Genomic DNA, 19709 nt, shown 5'->3' on the forward strand with positions numbered 1-19709 from the left:
TCTATTGACCAATTTACTATCAATTTCTGGTCACTTAACAGTGAAAATGTCAGAGGACAGGCTAGGCATTAATGAGACTTACTCCTAAATATGTCTTCAAGAACTCCATTTTTGACCTGGGCCCACCAACTAACCAGGGGACACAGCAGAAGCTCTCTCTGGCTTTGATACATGGGAATAGCCCAGTGAATTGAGGCTCCACTTATTTACAAAGCAGATGGTTAAATGTCAGATTAAAGAAAAATAAGAAAAATTCTATATCTTAGAAATGTCAATAGTTCAGTAAGTAAACTGAAGAGCTGCCCGTTAATCTGAGTTTTTGAAAAGCACTTGGTGGGTGACCTTTCATATCTAGGACCTTTTGGGCTTCTTCGGACCCCTGGACAGTGAGACTAAACAGGCAGTGTAATAACAATCTTTGCCGGACTGACAGCAGCATGAACTTGCAAGGCCCTAGCAGCAGCGCCGACCACACAACAAAGCCCTGGGCCAGCCAGGACAACAAGAGAGGGGCAGCTGGCATGGGCTCTTCCGCCCAGCTTTTATCCTGGACCTTTCATTCTCAGATTATAACTTTAACAAACAAGTCTTGGAGAGGGGAATACCTTTATGTGGTTTGCAGTTCAAGACCCTAGGAAACCTTGACTACAGCGCTCATCACTGCCTCCTGTCCACTTGATGGATTGGACGCATTTGAGCCACACATGCACAGATTTAAAATCACCTTTAGTGCAAGCTAGCTATGACAAGTTAGAATATTCTGTTTGAAGGCATTTGATAAATATAATGAGTCAAAGCCTGCAAGACATTTCTGTCCCTCCAGAACCTTAATAGCAAAATCAGCACCAAAATCATGTTTTCTTAGAAGGTGATACTAATCCGAGAATCACGTCTATGTCTTCAGAAGAAAAAAACCCAAAGAGACTTAAATCTTTTAGATTGTTTTCTTCTTTTAAAATGTTTAAAATTTATTTTAATTAATTTTTATTTAAGTAGGCTCCATGCCCAGTGTGGAACCCAATGTGGGGCTTGAACTCAAGACCCTGAAATCAAGACCTGAGCTGATACCAAGAGTCAGATGCTTAACCGACCGAGCCACCCAGGTGACCCTGGATTTTTTCTTCCTCTAAAATAATGTGAGACGGGGAGGGGTACCTGGCTGGCTCAGTTGGTAGAGCATGCAACTCTTGATCTCAGGGTGGTGGGTTCAAGCCCCAAGTTGGGCATAGAGCTTACTTAAAAATAAGTAAGTAAGTAAGTAAATAAATAAACACGAGACAGAATTTTGGTTAGTGCTTCTTTTTTCAATGATGATGCATGTAAATAAATTCTGCCTTTGAATTAGGGCTTTGCTTTGCTGTTAGGTAGAGTGTATCTGAAGACAGGAAGGCAGGAGTTGAGACCTGAGAGATCATTTAGCCATGTTCCACAGCAAACACTCACACCTATGAGCCACTTCCCCCAACAAAACAAGTATAACAGCTCTGCAGTAGGACTTGTAGGTAAATACATTTAGTAATACGAGATGTGTTAATATCCAACATCATCACAGACCCTTCACTTTTTAGACAAGTACATGACAACGTGAAACCCTGAGCGAGAGGAAAGCCTTACTAGCGGGGAGCAGGATCTCACCTTGACACAGAGTTTAGGTGCATACACATGGCCAGGGAGTTGCTGGCCAGCCCCGATCCACGGAATATCACTAGAAATGCAACTGATGCAGAAACCCGATTTACCAAAACTCTTCCAAAGACAATGCAGTCAATTAAAATGTGTTTTTGCTTACATAAGCCCTAAAATTTTTGGGTGCTACGTGCCCTCCCACAAAATTTTACATTGACATCTAAAATCTACACTATAAACTAAGTAATTGTAAAAATGTTTTTGCTAGCTTACTACAAATATTGCATATTTGCATACTACAAATACTAAAAACAAACAATTTGGTTACTCTTTTAAAGATGTCTAAGAAATTCTATGAAATAGCATAGGGATATGGTGCTCACCATTACCTATTTAAAAAGTAGGTGAATATCCTCTTAATTAATAGTAACAATTTCATGTTTTTCCTTTTTCTCCTCTTTGAAATCCTATTTCCTTGCCATTTTTTCCAAAGAATTTTATCCTAATAAAATATATATATTTTTGCTTGAAAGTATCAATTACGGTCATACTTAACTTCACTAATATGTTCATAAACGGAAATTTAAAAGTTTAAAAAATTTCCCGTGACTCTAAGTCTTAATATAAGTTTTTAAAATTTTCTTCTGGACCAATTGGTCATTATAGTTATGACTGCTGCATAAATGATAAAAATTACATAAATTCAGTATACATATTGATAAGCAATTATTGGGCATAAATTCCTGGATACATTTTGGAAATGCATCTTTTAAAGAGATGGATTTGGTTTTGGCAGGCAGGAGATTGGGGTGCCTTTATGCAACCTTTATGGAACACAGTTTAGCCTCTGATACCTCCATGTTGTAAGGCTCTCTCTCTCAGCTGTGAGGCTTTCACCCTGGGGTTAAGGCACTGGGTAGGGTGCCTTCCTTCTGCTAAGCAGGGGAGGACAGCTGTAGGCAGAGAGGTGGTGTGGCCCGGGACAGCCAGGACCACAGGGCACCCAGGCCTCCTACAATAACATTTTACGAAAGAGGACACATATAAATTGGGGATCTGAACATTGAAGCCCTTATAATTGTCTGTGCTCACAGGCTCCTCACAAGTTTAAGGAACTTGGCTATGCGAAGGGACTGTGCTCTGCCCCTCACCCCTATGGTTTCAGCCTCTCCTTTAGATGGGAGTTGAACAAGTACTTTGAAATACTGAGTTGGGTACCAAATTCAGGTTGGTCTGCCCTCAGCCTTGGTTTCACCCTGACCCCACCTAAGGTTCACTGAGGACAAATCCCACTTTGCCTCACTTCGCCTCTACGCTTCCACATTCAATTCATCCCCTCAAACTTCATGTGTAAAATCCATATTATATGAAAATAAATTTTACTCCAAACATTTCACCTGGTCCTTAAATTTTTTTTCTAAGAAAAAAACCAAAGCATATGAATGTTTGTAAAAAGAACAAGGAAAGAGGAGGAAGAATGTGTGAAGGATGTGCTCAGGTGTGTCTGAAAATGGCATGAGGGAATTTAAGGAATTATTCAAACATGAGGGAGGACTTTATTCCTCATTTACTCACATGAGTGTTTTAAATGCAGAAAGTATACAGATAACAAATGCAAATCACCTCTCTCCCAAACAATTCCTATTGCCCTTAAACAAATAGTACATGTGCATGGTCAGAAAATTCAAGCTGTATGTGAAAAGAGTTATTTTCATTTTTTAAAAAACATTTTATTTATTTGAGAGAGAGAGAGAACACGAAAGAACACAAACAGTGGGGAGGGGCAGAAGGAGAGGGAGAAGCGGACTCCCCGCTGAGCAGGGAGCCCGATGTGGGGCTCGATCCCAGGACCCCAGGATCATGACCTGAGTCGAAGGCAGACACTTAACTGACTGAGCCACTCATGCGCCCCGAGATATCTTAATTTTTCCTCAAAGGCAGCTACTGTACCGGGTTTTCCAGAAGCCCTTCTAGGAAAAAAAACACACGTGTGTGCATTCACCCATTTCTCATCCCTTCCTTCCCTTCTTCAAAATTTAACTGAAACTCATCTGTATCTTGCTTTCTCTACCTACTAAAATGGCAAATACAGTCATGCATGCACATACATTCACATGCACACAACACACACCCCAGCACAAAGACATCTTTTTAAAAAAGTAGGTTCATAGAACGTTCTCATGTGAAACCATTATCATACTATAATTGTTTAAAACTGTCTCCTACTGAGTTTAGTTGTGTCTGGGTTCTTGCTAATAGAAATGCTTTGACAACGTTATATTGGTCCACTTTGCAGTTATAACCGTTACCCTAGCAAGAGTCATTCTGGTTGGAGGGTAATCTAAATTTTGATTCAATTGCTTTCTAGAGAGGCTGAGCCAATTTACACTTCTGTCGAGTATAGAAAAGTGTCCATTTCCTCACACTGGGCAAGAACAGGTCATCAACTAGCATTTGCCAACAGAGTGAGTAAAATGTCATGTTTCACTGTTGCTTGAACTTAGGTTTAATTGTGAGAGAGGTTGAGCACCTCTTCCTACGTTATGCTTTGATTACTGGGTTGTGTCTTTTTTAATGGATTTATCAAAATGCTGCTTGAATTAAAGATACTAACCATTTTTCGTATGTTACAAATATTTCCCCAGTTTGTCCAATTTATCTTTTGAGGTTTTTTTGGTCATCTAGAAGTTTTAAATTGCCATACTTTTTATGTCTCTTACCTGTCTGAACATTGCAGGAGGGTGGTGGCGAGAGGTGCGTAAGGAATGAGGTAAAACAAAGTGTAATAATTTTCCCGAATAATTGTCTGTCATCAGACCATGTAACAAACAACCCTTCTTTTCCCCACTACCACAGAATGTTAATTTTACCATAAGCTAAAGTCTTGGTTTTATTTGGGTCCATTTACAGGCTCTCTGCTCTGTTCCACTGATCTATCTCTTTCCTAATTCAAAATGGATTTAATTACTATAACTATTGTATTATTCAGAATACATTTTAATATCTGGCAGAACTAAAGGCCTTGTTTTTCTTCTTCTTCAGAAATCTCCTTGCTAGTCTCAAATGCTTATTTCTATATACTTGAATTGCCATCACATTTTCACAAGACTGAATCTTTTGGCCCCAGCAGAGTTTTAAAAATATTCCTCATCTAGATTATCCACATTGTTTTTATAAATTACTAAAGGTTTTCTATTTTGGCTCCTTTGGTAAACGGGAATTTTTCTTCAATAATATTTTCAAATGGCTATCATGTCTTGTGAAAGGAAACAAATAATTTTAGATAAACCTTGTAACCTACCACCTTACCAAGTTTTCTATTATGTCCAATAACGTATCTGGTGATTTTTAGATTTACAACGTTTGAATCTTCAAGGAGTGACACACTTGCCTCCTGCAGGTTACTTAACCTTCTCACTTCTACCTCTGGTAGAAGTGCACTGGTCGGCAGCCCCGGCACCATAGGAAGTACCAGCGGTGGTAATGGGTTTCCTGACACTGCCGTGAGTGCTTCTGGTGGCTCGCTGCGGAGCATGACGCGTGCGCTTTAATTTAAGGTACAAACACACTGGGCCCGCACCTCGGAAACCAAAAGGTAGTCATCAAGCCTTCTTCCCTGCTGCGCCCAGCTGGTGGACCTGCACCTCTCCTTCTTCTCTGTACTCTCACCTCAAGTCTTATCCTGGGGACACCCTGCCTAATCAGGGACACATTCTGCTCCAGTGTGAGGCCTCCCACCTTGTGCACTATCCTGGAGCCCTTGTTTCTCTCAGAGGGTCAGCTTGGGGGGGGGGTGTCCTCCTTGCAATTTTTTTCCTCCCAGCTCCCCAAACATCAAAGGAAATATTCCTGTACAAGGTGATTTGGAAGCCTAATGGACTGTGAGGGTCAGAATCCAGGTCCAGGGGTGCCTGGGTGGCACAGCGGTTAAGCGCCTGCCTTCGGCTCAGGGCGTGATCCCGGAGTTGTGGGATCGAGCCCCACATCAGGTTCTTCTGCTATGAGCCTGCTTCTTCCTCTCCCACTCCCCCTGCTTGTGTTCCCTCTCTCGCTGGCTGTCTCTATCTCTGTCAAATAAATAAATAAAATCTTAAAAAAAAAAAAAAATCCAGGTCCAGCTTGTCCCCTCAGATGATAACTGCCTTACTAATTTTCTCATTGGTTTAATTCCTACATATCTCTCACTAGAGAGAACTAGCTCTGGGCATGGAGGAGTCTCTGTCTTCCTGCTCGCACTCCGCTGCAAGCACAAAGTCAAAATGAAGACCTCCAGCATCGCCTCTAGTATAATGTGGAAATCCCTGGAAAGAAGTTTCTACTTTCATGGCATTTTTGCTGCTTTTGCCCACACTTTCTCATTCTTCCTCATCTCTGCAAGATATTATGCAAGATTCTATTTACTCACTTCTCCTTGCTTCATGTTTCTGTAGGAGGCAGGCTTAGAAACCGTGGGGGCTGCCCCAGGATGATTCTTGGAAATTCCAGTCTTGTTCTTACACTGAATGCTAGCTCTACTCTTTAACATTGCTCAGATATTTTTGTTTTGCTTAATTTAGTTCTTTCAATCTATTCATTGCTCATATTATTAGGATTTTGGTTTTGTTATGCCATCCTAAACTGGAGTCTTCAGTTTTTATTTAAGCTAGTAACGTCAAGGCTGAAGGAAATGCTGACAGTGAGTTCTCTAAATTACGGCCCCTAGGATTTGCTAAAGACATACACTGATTTTCAGGACAGTTGCCCTTACCTGCCGCTTGAGTGCCTCCAAAGACTCAAACTCCAATCTGGCCAGTTTCATCTGGATATGCCGTGGTTTATCAGGTATGGCAAATGCAAGTATAAACTTGAAAGCCAGGAGTGCATGCTGAAAACAAGAAAGAGTACATTTGATATGCCCCATTAGGCCCCATGTGCAATGAGACAAAACAGGACCTAAGCAATCTGTGATTCTTCTCATTAGTCTTGGGTAATTTCTAATGACCGGCCTGTCATTATCAGAGATCAACCAGGCCCATCCCTTAAATTGATTTCCTATGTTATTTTCAGTGTTTTACAGAAAAATGAAATCTACTCTGAAAAGTCTTTCACGAGATGTTTTTGTTTTCCACCTGTGTCTACTTTTGCAGTGTATCTTAGCATACAACACTGGCAGACTCACTCTATTCTTTGCCCAATAACATCTTCCCTGTGCTACGCTTCAGGTTGAGTTATGTGAAACATACAGTGTCTTCAACACCAAGTGCCGTGAATCCTCTGCACCCCCACAAGTGTCTGGTGCAGTTTCTTTCATGAAATGATAATCAATAAATATTGATGAATTGATTGGTTGTAATGTGCTTCCTTACGCTACTGACCCCACATACTGTAGGGCAGGTACACAGAAATGTAGAGTGTATCCATTATAACATGGGAAGTTTAGAACACTTCTGCACCAAAATTATACAGAGTTTTTCTATACCATAATGATATGAGGTTTATAATTAAGCTTTTTTTTCTCTGCAGAACAGATTAAGCCAACAGGATTGTTTCCACTGGTAAGCCTGCTTTTCAGATGCATGGCCTCAACCTACTGATGCTTCTGCAATTCGAGTATCATCTTGTGATCCAGGATCAACACCCATGGAAGTCTGAACAATGAGAAGAATAAAGTTGCCTCTTTGATGACAGCATGAATTACTAAATATTAAAACCTGTGAAATTATTCTTAAAGGTAAGAAATGATTAAAAGGCATTTTGAAAATCAGCAAAGGAAATGGAAGAGCCTCTAAGAAATGTTGCATTGAATTATTGACAGAAAAAGAGGACAGCTTAAAAAAATTAAATGAACCCCTTACTGTGATATTTTCAAAAGGAGGATGAAGGATGAATACCATGTGGATACCTACTGGGAGAGGCATGAAATAATGAAGGAAATCAGCATCATGCCAGAATAAGTGATAATCCAATACAAAGATCTGGAAATGGGCAGAGCCCCAGGACAGGCCAGGAGCTCCTGGTACTAACAAGAGATGTGGAGTGGGCCAGGGCCAGGCAGTCTTCACCGAAGTGTGACTGCTGGGACCAAAAAGGATACCTGCAGGGTACTGATTAAGTATCTACAGTGTGAAAAGTAGTAGATAACACAGCACTGATCAGGTGACATCATTTGTTGTAGTCTGAACTAATTGAATTAAATTAACAGGAACCTGGATAAAATCTACAAAGAACAAATAAATAATTAAAAAAAGGTATACTGTGTCATTATTTTATTCCATTGGAGTACTGACACATAATTTTATATAAGACTTAACCTCTTCAATAGAAATACTAGACAAGAAATAAACAAATGAGCAGATGAAAAGAAATCTTCCACGTTTTCCAGAAATGGGGTGTCCTCAAACTGCCAGAACACCACCATGAGCCAGTCACTGGCCTCTTTCCATCTCGCCTAAAAAATCTGTAACCATTTTCTCTTCTTTGGAGTCTTGGAGGGAACCGGTGAGAAAAAAGACCCTGCCAAGGTCTTCCCTTGGAAACAAGGTGTCTGTAAGAGGTGTCAACTCTCCTTTGGGAACCAGGACCAGTTACTGGGCAACCAAGCAAGGCTGCCACAGACCTCAGTGCTCATAGATGCCGCACAAAATGTTCATAACACTCATGAATGAATTGGAATTTATTAGATAATATCTGTTAATAGTGGAAGTCATTTTAACATGGTTAAAACACTTACATAGCAGTAAGTTTTTATGAGTAGTTCTGTAGTTTGTTTTCCTAAAATTATTTTATACTAAATGTTTTTAAAGGCCCAAATGTAGAGAGATCAATTCTTTGAACTATATTTGCAAAATAGTTCCTAATAGACCTTATTTTAAGCTTTTAACTTCCCACTGAACACCTCCAGGGTTACGCTCCTTGAAGAGTTCCACGCAAACCACACAGCTGAATACTCCTTAGCGGGCTACCAGCACCACGAAAGCCAGAGGGAGGTAGTGCTGTGTCCATCCTCTCACATTTATTAGAGACTAGTGTGCTACACATGGGTCATGTGTTGGAGGATTCTACAGAGAAAGAGATGATGTCCCGGCACACAGTCTAGAGGAGGAGACGAGTAATTATGGGCCATCCCCTAAGGCCATGCATGAGTGGTCCTGCCCAGTACACATGGGACAAGAGCCCACAGACTGGCAGTTATCCCAGTTTTTAGGAGTTTGGAGAGGGCTTCCTGAGGGAAGTATGTTAGCAGAGACATGCAGGATGAGGAGTTGGCTAGGAAAGGGGAGGAGTGTTCCCAGAGAGAGAATAAATACACAAAGGGATGGTGGGGTTGAGGAGAGAGGCACCGTGGAGGCACCCAGGAATTGGATGACACAGGAGTTGAGTGAGGCGTGAGGAGGCACTGAAGGTGCCAACACAGGAATGACGGACTCAGATGTCTCCATTCGTGGCACGGAGAGTGGACAAATGTGGAGGCTGCAGAGTGCAGGCGGGTCATCAGGGTGAGCTGGTGTGCATGAGAACAATGGCATGGAGCCTCCTGGAATGAACGGAGGGTTGACCAGCAGAGGACCAGACAGGCCTCCACAGCTCCTCCATGATGATGTGCGCAGGATGAGGAGGAGGCTGGAGGGAGAGGGTCTGCGTGGCCTACAGACTTTTAGGTGTCCTTGGGAAATCTGAGTAGAGATGCTCAGCAGGCAGTGGGGTAGAAGGGTCTCATGTTCACAACAGGGCTGGAGGCAAACATCTGGGAGTTGCTGGGGTGTGTGCATAAGTGGCACATAATGTCATAGGAAAGGGTGAGATTCGCAGGGATGCACAGTGAGGGAGATAAAATGAGATGAGACAAGAAGTTGGCACAGGATGGAATTGGAGGAATGTACCAGGTGTGATGAGCAGAGGGAGAGGTCTGAAAAGTAGCTTAAGAAGCAGCACGTGGGGGTAGGCAGAAATCAGGGAATTTCTGGGGTTACAGAAGCAAAGGGGAGAGAAAGAAACCAGTTAAGGTGGGTACTGGAAGGTCAAGTACATGGAGGCTGGGGAGAAACCTTTGGCTTTAACCTCTAAGGGGCCTTTGATGACCCTGGTGGGAGTGGTTTCAGCTGAATGGAGGTCACAGAAGCAAGACCAACATGGACGGAGAAAGGCCTGGGAAGCAAGGCTGGAGGAAGGAGGGCCATCAACAGGGTTCAGAAAGTCTGGAGGAAGGGAGAGTAAGAGATGAGGAGGTAGCTGGAGGAAGACCTAGGCTAGCAAGCTGTTTTGGTTTTAAAGGTTAAGTCTTGAATGCTAAAATGTTTTGGGAGAAGGAATTGAGAGAATGGTACAAGGTGAAGGCTCTGGGAGGAAAAGTCTAAGGCACAGACCAGGCCACTGTGCAAGGCAGGGGTTTAGCCATATGGGAGGTCTGACGTTGTCACACTGAGGAGGGAGGCCTGACCTGAGGAATCAAAGGCATTGGGGGCACTAATTTTAAAGAAGAGAAGAATTTTGAAAGAAATTTATTGTTCAGAATTGGCAATTCATACTTAAATGAGGAAGGACAGGTGACAATCCCATAGGGTTCTTATTTTTCTTTTACAGACCTAATCTTAAACCATCACTAAGTACCCTTTCCTCAAAACAGATCCTCATGATCTACAGGAAAAAAAAAGTGCCTTAAGGATCAAAAACAAAAATGCCAACTTTATTAACTAGATTAGAAGAAAATATATCAACATCTTGGCAATGGTTTTCTTTGAATGGTTTGCAATATGGGCAATCTCTTTATCTTCAGTCTCTAACAAACATGCATTACTTTTTTTTCCTTTCCCACATTTTATATTTTTTAAGTTTCTACTTTAATTCCAGTTAGTTAACATAGAGTGTAGTATTAGTTTCAAGTGTACAATATAGTGATTCATCACTTCCATACATCACCCGGTGCTCACCACAAGCGCACTCCTTAATCCCCATCACCTATTTAGCCCACCCCCACCCATCTCCCCTCTGATGACCATCAGTTTGTTCTCTATAGTTAAGAGTCTGTTTGTTGGTTTGTCTTTCTTTTCCCCCTACTTTGTTCATTTGTTTTGTTTCTTAAATTCCACATACGAGTGAGATCATATGGTATTTGTCTTCCTCTGACTGACTTATTTTGCTTAGCATAAAACTCTTTAGCCCTATGTTGTTGCAAATGGCAAGAATTTCATTATTTTTTATGGCTGAATAATGTTCCATCATATATATACCACATCTTCTTATCTATTCATCCATCGGGCACTTGGGCTTCTTCCATATCCTGGCTACTGTAAATAATGCTGCTATAAACATAGGGGTGCATGTTGTGCATTACTTTTATAAGAGAAAAAAAAACCCACTTCAGTGAAAAAGAATGCAAGGGTTCCTCACAGCTGGGGAAGGTCACTGAGAAGACATGACTACTAGTGTACCTGTCAGCTGGACCCAGAGGACTGGAGGCTTCTCACTTCCTCCCCGTCCTTGGAATGTGGGAATGAGGCTTGCCTTTCCCGCTCCCAGAAGCTGCTACAAGAACATTGGCTTGAGATGGTGAGGTGGTGCTGAGAACACCTGCACGGTATAGTTGACTAAACCCAGTGAAGGCCTCTGTTTATAAAAACTTTTAAGATGTGGTGAGCAGGTGCAGGGATCCACTCTTCTTGCTGCCGCCCAAAACAAGCCTCGTATGTAAGTTCCCTTTGCTATTAAACCTGCCACCTATCCACCTGGAGGCGCCGGCCTCTTTCTTCCACCTCTCCCTGCCCTTCGCACTCAGAGGCCAGCTCAGATTTCACCCAGGAAGCTCCGGGGGGGGGGGGGGGTTTGTGAACCAACAATCAAAGGAATTACATATGTCAAAGCTCCTAACCCACCTCGCTATAACTGCCCATACGCCCAGGAGAGAGACCCAAACCAAACAACTTGCAGCCCAGGGAGTCTGGCTTTTAATCTGGGGTCCAAGAAGGTGGTGAAGGCCATCACTTTGTATTCATTCCTTCTGCAAATATGTAGGAGAGCACTTACACACCTAGACCACCTAGATGGTGGCCTTCTTCCACCACCCTCCCCTCCTCAAACCTTCTGTCACACTGCTCCAAACCCCCACCCCACTCCACTTTGCAACACTCCAGAAGTTAGACCAATTATAGGCTTATTTGGTTTAACATACCCCTGGGAGGGTGAAGGAGCATTGCCATTCACAGGTAACTGTCAATTAATTTAATTAGCTGGTGCTAGCAAACTCTCTGTCCTCCACCCACCCCCAATACTCTTGAGTGCTCAGAAGTAGGGGGGAAATGCACAGCAGCTTCAGCAGTGGGGTACTGGCTTTGAGGAAGAGAAGTAAAGAGAAGCAGAAAGCAACTAACACTGTCTCAATGCTCAGGAAAGGATAAATTAGACATCTGGCCTCTATCGCCTTCTCTTTACTGGTTTCTTGTACCCAGGATCCAGAGTTCAAGTTGATGAATTAAGTAAGGTTTTGTGGGCTAGCCTGGAAACCTAAATAACAGTTACAGCACCATGTTTCAAAAAAATCAATTTTTAAAATGTTGTTTATATAATCCCTACAGCAAATCTGTTTCAAGGCTGGGAACTGCTGTATGCTAATTGGACTGAGAAAAAAAAATTGCAAAAGGCATTTTAGCTGTTTCTACTTGTTTTCATAAATAAATCAAACCTAAGACAAAATGTGAATCTATTCAGATTTGAAGAAAAACATATTCAAAAATGAATACTTGGGTTGGCTTTTCATAGCCTGTCTATGAAAAGAGAAGACATTTTATGGGTCCTGACTGTGATTCTTCATTGACAATCTTCTTTTAAAGTAAAATTCACAAAATTTTATCCTAAACAAAGCAAAGAAGAAAAGAAACAGTGGGGAGGAGGGTGGGGAGATGGGCAGAATTTTAAAAGTAATAAATACAAAGAAGTTAGTTCCCCATAACATGCTTCAAGTAATGATTATAGGGTGTCTTAGTTAGGAAAGAAGAAAAGGACAAGACCAGAGAAAATCAGCATTCAGAGCTAAGTGTTGTCAAGAACTACAGTACTGCCTACCCTGCCACCAGTGCCACTCACCTCCAGTCACCACAGGGGGGTCAAACTCTTGAGAGTCTTGTGGCAGGTGCACAGAGTGTGAGCAGAACTTTTTTATTTTATATAAATTAGAAACTATGACACAATCGACAGTAGCAGCTGTGTTTGTAGCAGCATGTCCCCAGCCCTGTCTCTTATGAAATATAAAATGCAAATTAGATATGAGTTCTTAGAATTCTGAAAAGCTAATTTGATATCTACAGTGGAATGTCAGCCACGCTACCTCTTTCCATTTAGAGCCTAGCCACCACTGAATAAAAGAAACTCCAAAAAAGCATCCTCTGCTGATTACCAAATTACATGCCAAATGTCACTTAGTAAGAAATGATTAATAGATCCAAGATTGAAAAAAAATTATGGAATTAGGCTCTTAAGAAAAAAACCTCAGGAAAACAGAAATACAACATACCCAAATCTATGGGTTCCAGCAAAAACAGTTCTAAGAGGGAAGTTCATAGCAATATAGACCTGCCTCAAGAAACAAGAGAAATTCAAATTGACCATTTAACTTTAAACCCTAAAGGAACTAGAAAAAAAAAAAGAATAAATAAAGACCAAAGTTGGCAGAAGAAAGGAAATAATAAAGATCAGAGTAAATGAAATCGAGACTAAAAATAGAAATGATGAATGAAACTAAGAGCAGATTCCTTGAAACAATAAACAATATTAACACATCTTTAGCTACACTCATCAAGAAAAAAAGAGAGGGCTCAAATAAATAAAATCAGAAATGGAACAGAAGTTACTGATACCACAGAAATACTAAGGATCATAACAGACCAATAGGAACAATGACAGGCCAACAAACTGGATAGCCTAGAAGAAATGGATAAAATCCTAGAAACATAAAATCTTCCAGACTGGATCAGGAAGAAATAGAATAATTGGAACAGACTGATTATTAATAAGAAGTTGAATCAGTAATCAAATAGCTCCCAACAAATGAAAGTCCAGGATCAAATGGCTTTACTACTGAATTCTACCAAACATTCAAATAAGATTTAATACCTACCCCTCTCAAACTCTTCCAAAGCATTGAAGAATATGGAAAGCTTTCCTCATTTTCTGAGGCCAGCATTACATTGCTCCCAAAACCAGACAAGGACATCACAAAAAAAGAGAAAATTACAGGCTGGGGATAAAAATAGATGCAAACTCCCCCACCAACAAAATATTAGCAAACTGAATTCAAGATACATTAAAAAGATCATACACCATGCTCAAGTGGGATTTATTCCAGGGATGAAAGGATTATTCAACAACTGCAAATCAATCAGCATGACATTAACAAAATGAATGATAAAATCATATGATCATCTCAAGAGATGAAGTAAAAGCATTTGACAAAATTCGACATCCGTTTATGATAAAACCCTCAACAAAGTGGGTATAAAGGAAATGTACCTCAACATAATAAAAGCCCTATATGACAAACCCACAGCTGACATCATACTCAATGGTGCAAAGCTGAAAGTTTTTCCTCTAAGATCAGGAGCAAAGACAAAATGACCACTATTCCCACTTTTATTCAACACAGTACTGGAAGTCCTAGGAAGCAATTAGTCAAGAAAAAGAAATAAAAGGCATATAAATTGGAAAGGAAGAAGTAAAACTGTCACTATTTGCAGATGACATGATGTTATATATAGAAAACCCTGAAGATGCCACCAAAAAAACTGCTAGAATAAATGGATTCTGTAAATTTGCAGATAAAAAATTATACAAAAATCTGTTCCATTTCTGTACTCGAATAACAAGTTATCTGAAAGAGAAATCAAGAAACGACCACCCATTTACATCTGCATCAAAAAAGAATAAAATACCTAGGTACAAATTTGGCCAAAGAGGTGAAAGACTTGTACTAAGAAAATTATAAGACATTGATAAAATAAATTGAAGAAGACAGAAATTAATGGAAAGATATTCTGCACTCATGGACTGGAAGAATTAGTATTATTAAAATGTCCATACTACCCAAAGCAATCTACAGATTCAATGCAATGCCTATCAAATTTCCAATGACATTTTTTTTTCACAGAACTAGAATAATTCTAAAATTTTTATGGAACCACAAAAGACCTCAAACAGCCAAAACAATCCTGAGAAAGAACAAAACTGGAGGTCCCAAACTCCCTGATTTCAAACTGCAGTACAAAGTTATAGCATTCAAACAGCACAGTATTGATGTAAATGAAACAGAATTGATAGCCCAGAAATAAACACACGCATATGACAAAGGAAGCAAAAATATACAACAGGGAGAAGAACTTTCAGAAGTCTGCTCTGGTGAGAGCCATCCCTGCCTGAAAGGAGCTCAGGTGGTGAAGCAGGGTGGAATCTTAGGTGGGACAGTGTGGTTTCAGAATCGGCAGGGTCACAGAAAGACCGGGGCCGCCTGAGTGTAGCAGAGCTCCCAAGTATCAGGAGCGGGGAAGCCGGCTGCAAACAGCAAGGCCAGGAGTGGGCTCTCAGGTCTGGGTTGCCATAAACTGTGAACCTCAGCACAGTCTGGCGACAGTCTCTCAGCAGGGGCCCACTGAGAGGCAGAACTGCAGCAAGAGCCCCCCTTCCTCCCTGGGGAGGAGCGGCACGGGAACGCGCCACAGGAGTCTACAGGGTTTGGAAACTCAAAACAGGGTTGTGTGCCTGAGACAGAAACGCTTGGTCACAGACTGGGTGAGCACAGAGTGCGTACAGAGACTGGGGAGACAGGAGTGATTGACTGCCTTTCCCTGAGGGTGCGCTGAGGAGCAGCTGAGCTTCCGGCTACGGCTCCGGGGCCAGAGATTGAGAGGCCACCATTTTCATTCTCATCCTCTAAAGCTGTACAGAAAGTCTTCAGGGAACAAAAGCCACAAAGAGCAAACTAGAGCAGATTACTTAGCCTGGCCCCTGGCAAAGGCGGTGCATTTCCATTTGGGGCAAAGACACTTGAGAATCAAAGCAACAGGCCCTTCCCAGAAGATCAGCAAGAACATCCAGCCAGACCAAGTTTACCGATGGATGAGAACTGCAAAACTCCAGCACTAGGGGAATACAGCACGTAGAATTCATGGCTTTTTCTCCACAATTCTTTAGTCTTTCATTTTTAATTCTTTTCCTCTTTCCTTCTTAGCCAATTTCTTATTTTATCAACTTTTTAAAATCTTTAATTTTCATTTTTACAGTTAAATTCTATCCTTTCATTGTATTTATCTCTGTATACATATGTTTTTCTTTCTTTAAAATTTTGGGATGCAGTTTCTTCTAACAAACAAACAGAACAAAATACACCCAGAATCTAGTGGTTCTGTTCTTTTCACATGTCTGATCATATTTTCTCTCTCTTTTTTTTTCTCCTTTTTTTTTGGTTAAAGTCTTTTTAAATCTTCATCTTTACAGTTACATTCTATCCTTTCAATGTATTTAATTTTATTTTTATATACCTATAAATTTTTCTTTCCTTACAATTTTGAGATGTAGTTTCTTCTAACAAACCGACCAAAATACACTCAGAAAATAGTGTATTTCTCTGTTCTATTCCCCTGTTTATATTCCTTCTTTTTTTTTTACTTTTAATTTTCATTTTTACAGTTACAGTCTATCCTTTCATTGTATTTAATTTTATTTTTGTATATATGTAAGTTTTTCTTTTTTACAATTTTGGGATCTAATTTTCTAACAAACATACCAAAATACATGCAGGATCCAGTGTATTGTTTCGTTCTGTTCACCTGTCTGATTTTTTTTTTAATTTTTTTTTCCGGTTTTGGGTCTCTTCTGATTTGTTCAGTGTATATTTCTCTGGGGTCATTGTTGCCATTTTAGTATTCTGTTCACTCATTCATCTATTCTTCTCTGGACAGAATGACAAGATGGAAAAACTCACCCAAAAAAGAGAACAACAGGCAGTACTGACTGCCAGGGACCTAATCAGTATGGACATAAGTAAGATGTCAGAACTAGAGTTCAGAATAATGATTATAAAGATACTAGCTGGGCTTGAAAAAAGCATAGAAGACACTAGAGAGTCTCTTTCTGGAGAAATAAAATAAAATCTAATCAAATCAAAATCAAAGAGGCTATTAGAGATGTAATAAAAAATGGAGGCTCTAACTGCTAGGATAAATGAGGCAGAAAAGAGAATTAGTGATACAGAAGACAAAATGATGGAGAATAAAGAAGCTGAAAAAAAGAGAGATAAACAATTACTGGATCATGAGAGGGAGAATTCAAGAGATAAGTGATACCACAAAGGAAAACAATATTAGAATAATTGGGATCCCAGAAGAAGAGGAAAGGGGGGGGCAGAAGGTATATCTGAGCAAATTATAGCTGAGAACTTCCCTAATCTGGGGAAGGAAACCGGCATTCAAGTCCAGGAGACAAAGAGAACCCCCCTCAAAATCAATAAAAACAGGTCAACACCCGGACATTTAATAATGAAGCTCGTCAAATCTCAAAGACAAAGAGAAAATCCTGAAAGCAGCTCGAGACAAGAGGTCTGTAACCTACAAGGGTAGAAACATTAGCCTGGCATCAGATCCATCCACAGAGACCTGGCAGGCCAGAAAGGACTGGCATGACATATTCAGGGTGCTAAATGAGAAAAATAAGAAGCCGAGAATACTTTATCCAGCTAGGATGTCATTCCAAATAGAAGGAGAGATAAAAAGCTTCCAGGAAAAAAACTAAATGAATTTATGACCACTAAACCAGCCCTGCAAAAAATACTCAATGGGATCCTTTAAGCAAAGAGAGAGCCCAAAAATAATAAAGACCAGAAAGGAACAGAGACAATATATAGAAACAGTGGCTTTACAGGTAATACAATGGCACTAAATTCATATCTTTCAATAGTTCCTCGGAGTGTAAATGGGCTAAATACCCCCATCAAAAGACACAGGGTATCAGACTGGATAAAAAAGCAAGACCCATCAATATGCTGTCTGCAAGAGACTCATTTTAGACCCAAAGACACCTCCAGATTTAAAGTGAGGGAGTGAAAAACCATTTACCATGCTAATGGACATCAAAAGAAAGCTGTGGTAGCAATTCTTATATCAGACAAACTAGATTTAAGACCAAAGACTGTAGTAAGAGATGAGGAAGGATACTATATCATAACTAAAGGGTCTCTCCAATAAGAGGATCTAACAACTGTAAATTTTTATGTCCCTAACATGAGAGCAGCCAATTATGTAAACCAATTAATAACAAAACTAAAGAAACATATTGATAGTAATACATTAATAGTAGGGGACTTTAACACTCCACTCACTGCAATGGACAGATCATCTAAGCAGAAGATCAACAAGGAAACAAGGGCTTTGAATGACACACTGGACCAGATGGATTTCACAAATATATTCAGAGCATTCCTTCCTATAGCAACAGAATACACATTCTTCTCAAGTGCACATGGAACATTCTCCAGCATAGATCATATACTGGGCCACAAATCAGGTCTTAACTGGTACCAAAAGATTGGGATTATTTCCTGCATATTTTCAGACCACAGTGCTATGAAACTGGAACTCAATCACAAGAGGAAATTTGGGAAGAACTCAAATACCTGAAAGTTAAAGAGCGTCCTACTAAGGAATGAACGGGTCAACCAGGAAATTAAAAAAGAATTTAAAAAATTCATGGAAAAAAATGAACATGAAAACACAACTGTTCAAAACCTTTGGGATGCAGCAAAGGCAGTCCTAAGAGGGAAGTACACAGCAATACAAGCTTTTTTCAAGAAACAAGAAAAGTCTCAAACACACAACCTAAACTTACACCTAAAGAAGCTGGAGAAAGAAAGCCTAAACCAAGCAGGAGATAAGAATTAATAAAGATTAGAGCAGAAATAAATGAAATAGAAATTAAAAAAAAAAAAAACCAGAACAGATCAATGAAACTAAGAGCTGTTTCTTTGAAAGAATTAATAAGATCAATAAACCTCTAGCCAGACTTATCAAAAAGAAAAGAGATAGGACCCAAATTAGTAAAATCATGAAGAAGAGAGATCACAATCAACACCAAAGAAATATAAACAATTATAAGAATATATTATGAGCAACTATAAGCCAGCAAATTAGGCAATCTGGAAGAAATGGATGCATTCCTAGAAACATATAAACTACCAAAACTGAAGTAAGAAATAGAAAACCTGAGCAGACCCATAACCAGCAAGGAAATTGAAACACTAACCAAAAATCTCCCAACAAGTAAGAGTCCAGGGCCAGACGGCTTCCCAGGGGGAACTCTACCAAACATTTAAAGAAGAATTAATACCTATTCTTCTGAAGCTGTTTCAAAAAATAGAAATGGAAGGAAAATTTCCAATCTCTTTCTATGAGGCCAGTATTACCTGGATCCCAAAACCACACAAAGACCCCACCAAAAAGGAGAATTACAGACTAATATCTGTGATGAACATGGATGCCAACATTCTCACCAAGATACTAGCCAATAGGATCCAACAGTCCATTAAAAGGATTATTCACCACAACCAAGTGGGATTTATTCCCGGGCTGCAAGGATGGTTCAACATCCTCAAATCAATCAATGTGATATACTACAGTGTGATACAGTACATTAATGTGATACCCATACATTAATAAAAGAAAGGACAAGAACCATATGATCTTCTCAAAAGATGCAGAAAAAGCATTTGACAAAATACAGCATCCTTTCTTGATTAAAACTCTTCACAGCGTAGGGACAGAGGGAACATAATTCAGTATCATAAAAGCCATCTATGAAAAGCCCACAGTGAATATATTCTCAATGGGTAAAAACCGAGAGCCTCTCCCGTAAGGTCAGGAACACGACAGGGATGTCCACTATCACCACTGTTTTCAACATAGTACCAGAAGCAAAAAGAAATAAAAGGCATCTGAATTAGCAAAGGACTCAAACTTTCACTCTTCACAGATGACATGATACTTTATGTGGAAAACCCAAAAGACTCCATCCCAAAATTGCTAGAACTCATACAGGAATTCAGCAAAGTGGGAGCATATCAGATCATAGCACAG

The 19709-nt window shown here is 40.2% G+C and overlaps 1 protein-coding gene across 3 annotated transcripts in view; it reads right to left on the bottom strand.

The window, feature by feature from the left end:
- The window catches only part of ANO10 (anoctamin 10), a 244647-nt gene that overhangs the window by 52086 nt on the left and 172852 nt on the right, over window positions 1–19709 (bottom strand). For 2 of the 3 annotated variants that reach the window (XM_040637033.1, XM_040637030.1), the window contains one exon: window positions 6374–6490. The exons of the other annotated variant lie outside the window; for it this stretch is intronic. In XM_040637033.1, the coding sequence (XP_040492967.1) occupies window positions 6374–6490 (117 nt within the window). The remainder of the gene's footprint in view (window positions 1–6373; window positions 6491–19709) is intronic. 3 annotated transcript variants of the gene reach the window in all.

This window comes from Ursus maritimus, unplaced genomic scaffold (assembly GCF_017311325.1).
Source record: "Ursus maritimus isolate PB19 unplaced genomic scaffold, ASM1731132v1 scaffold_20, whole genome shotgun sequence".
Classification (NCBI taxonomy): Eukaryota; Metazoa; Chordata; class Mammalia; order Carnivora; family Ursidae; genus Ursus; species Ursus maritimus.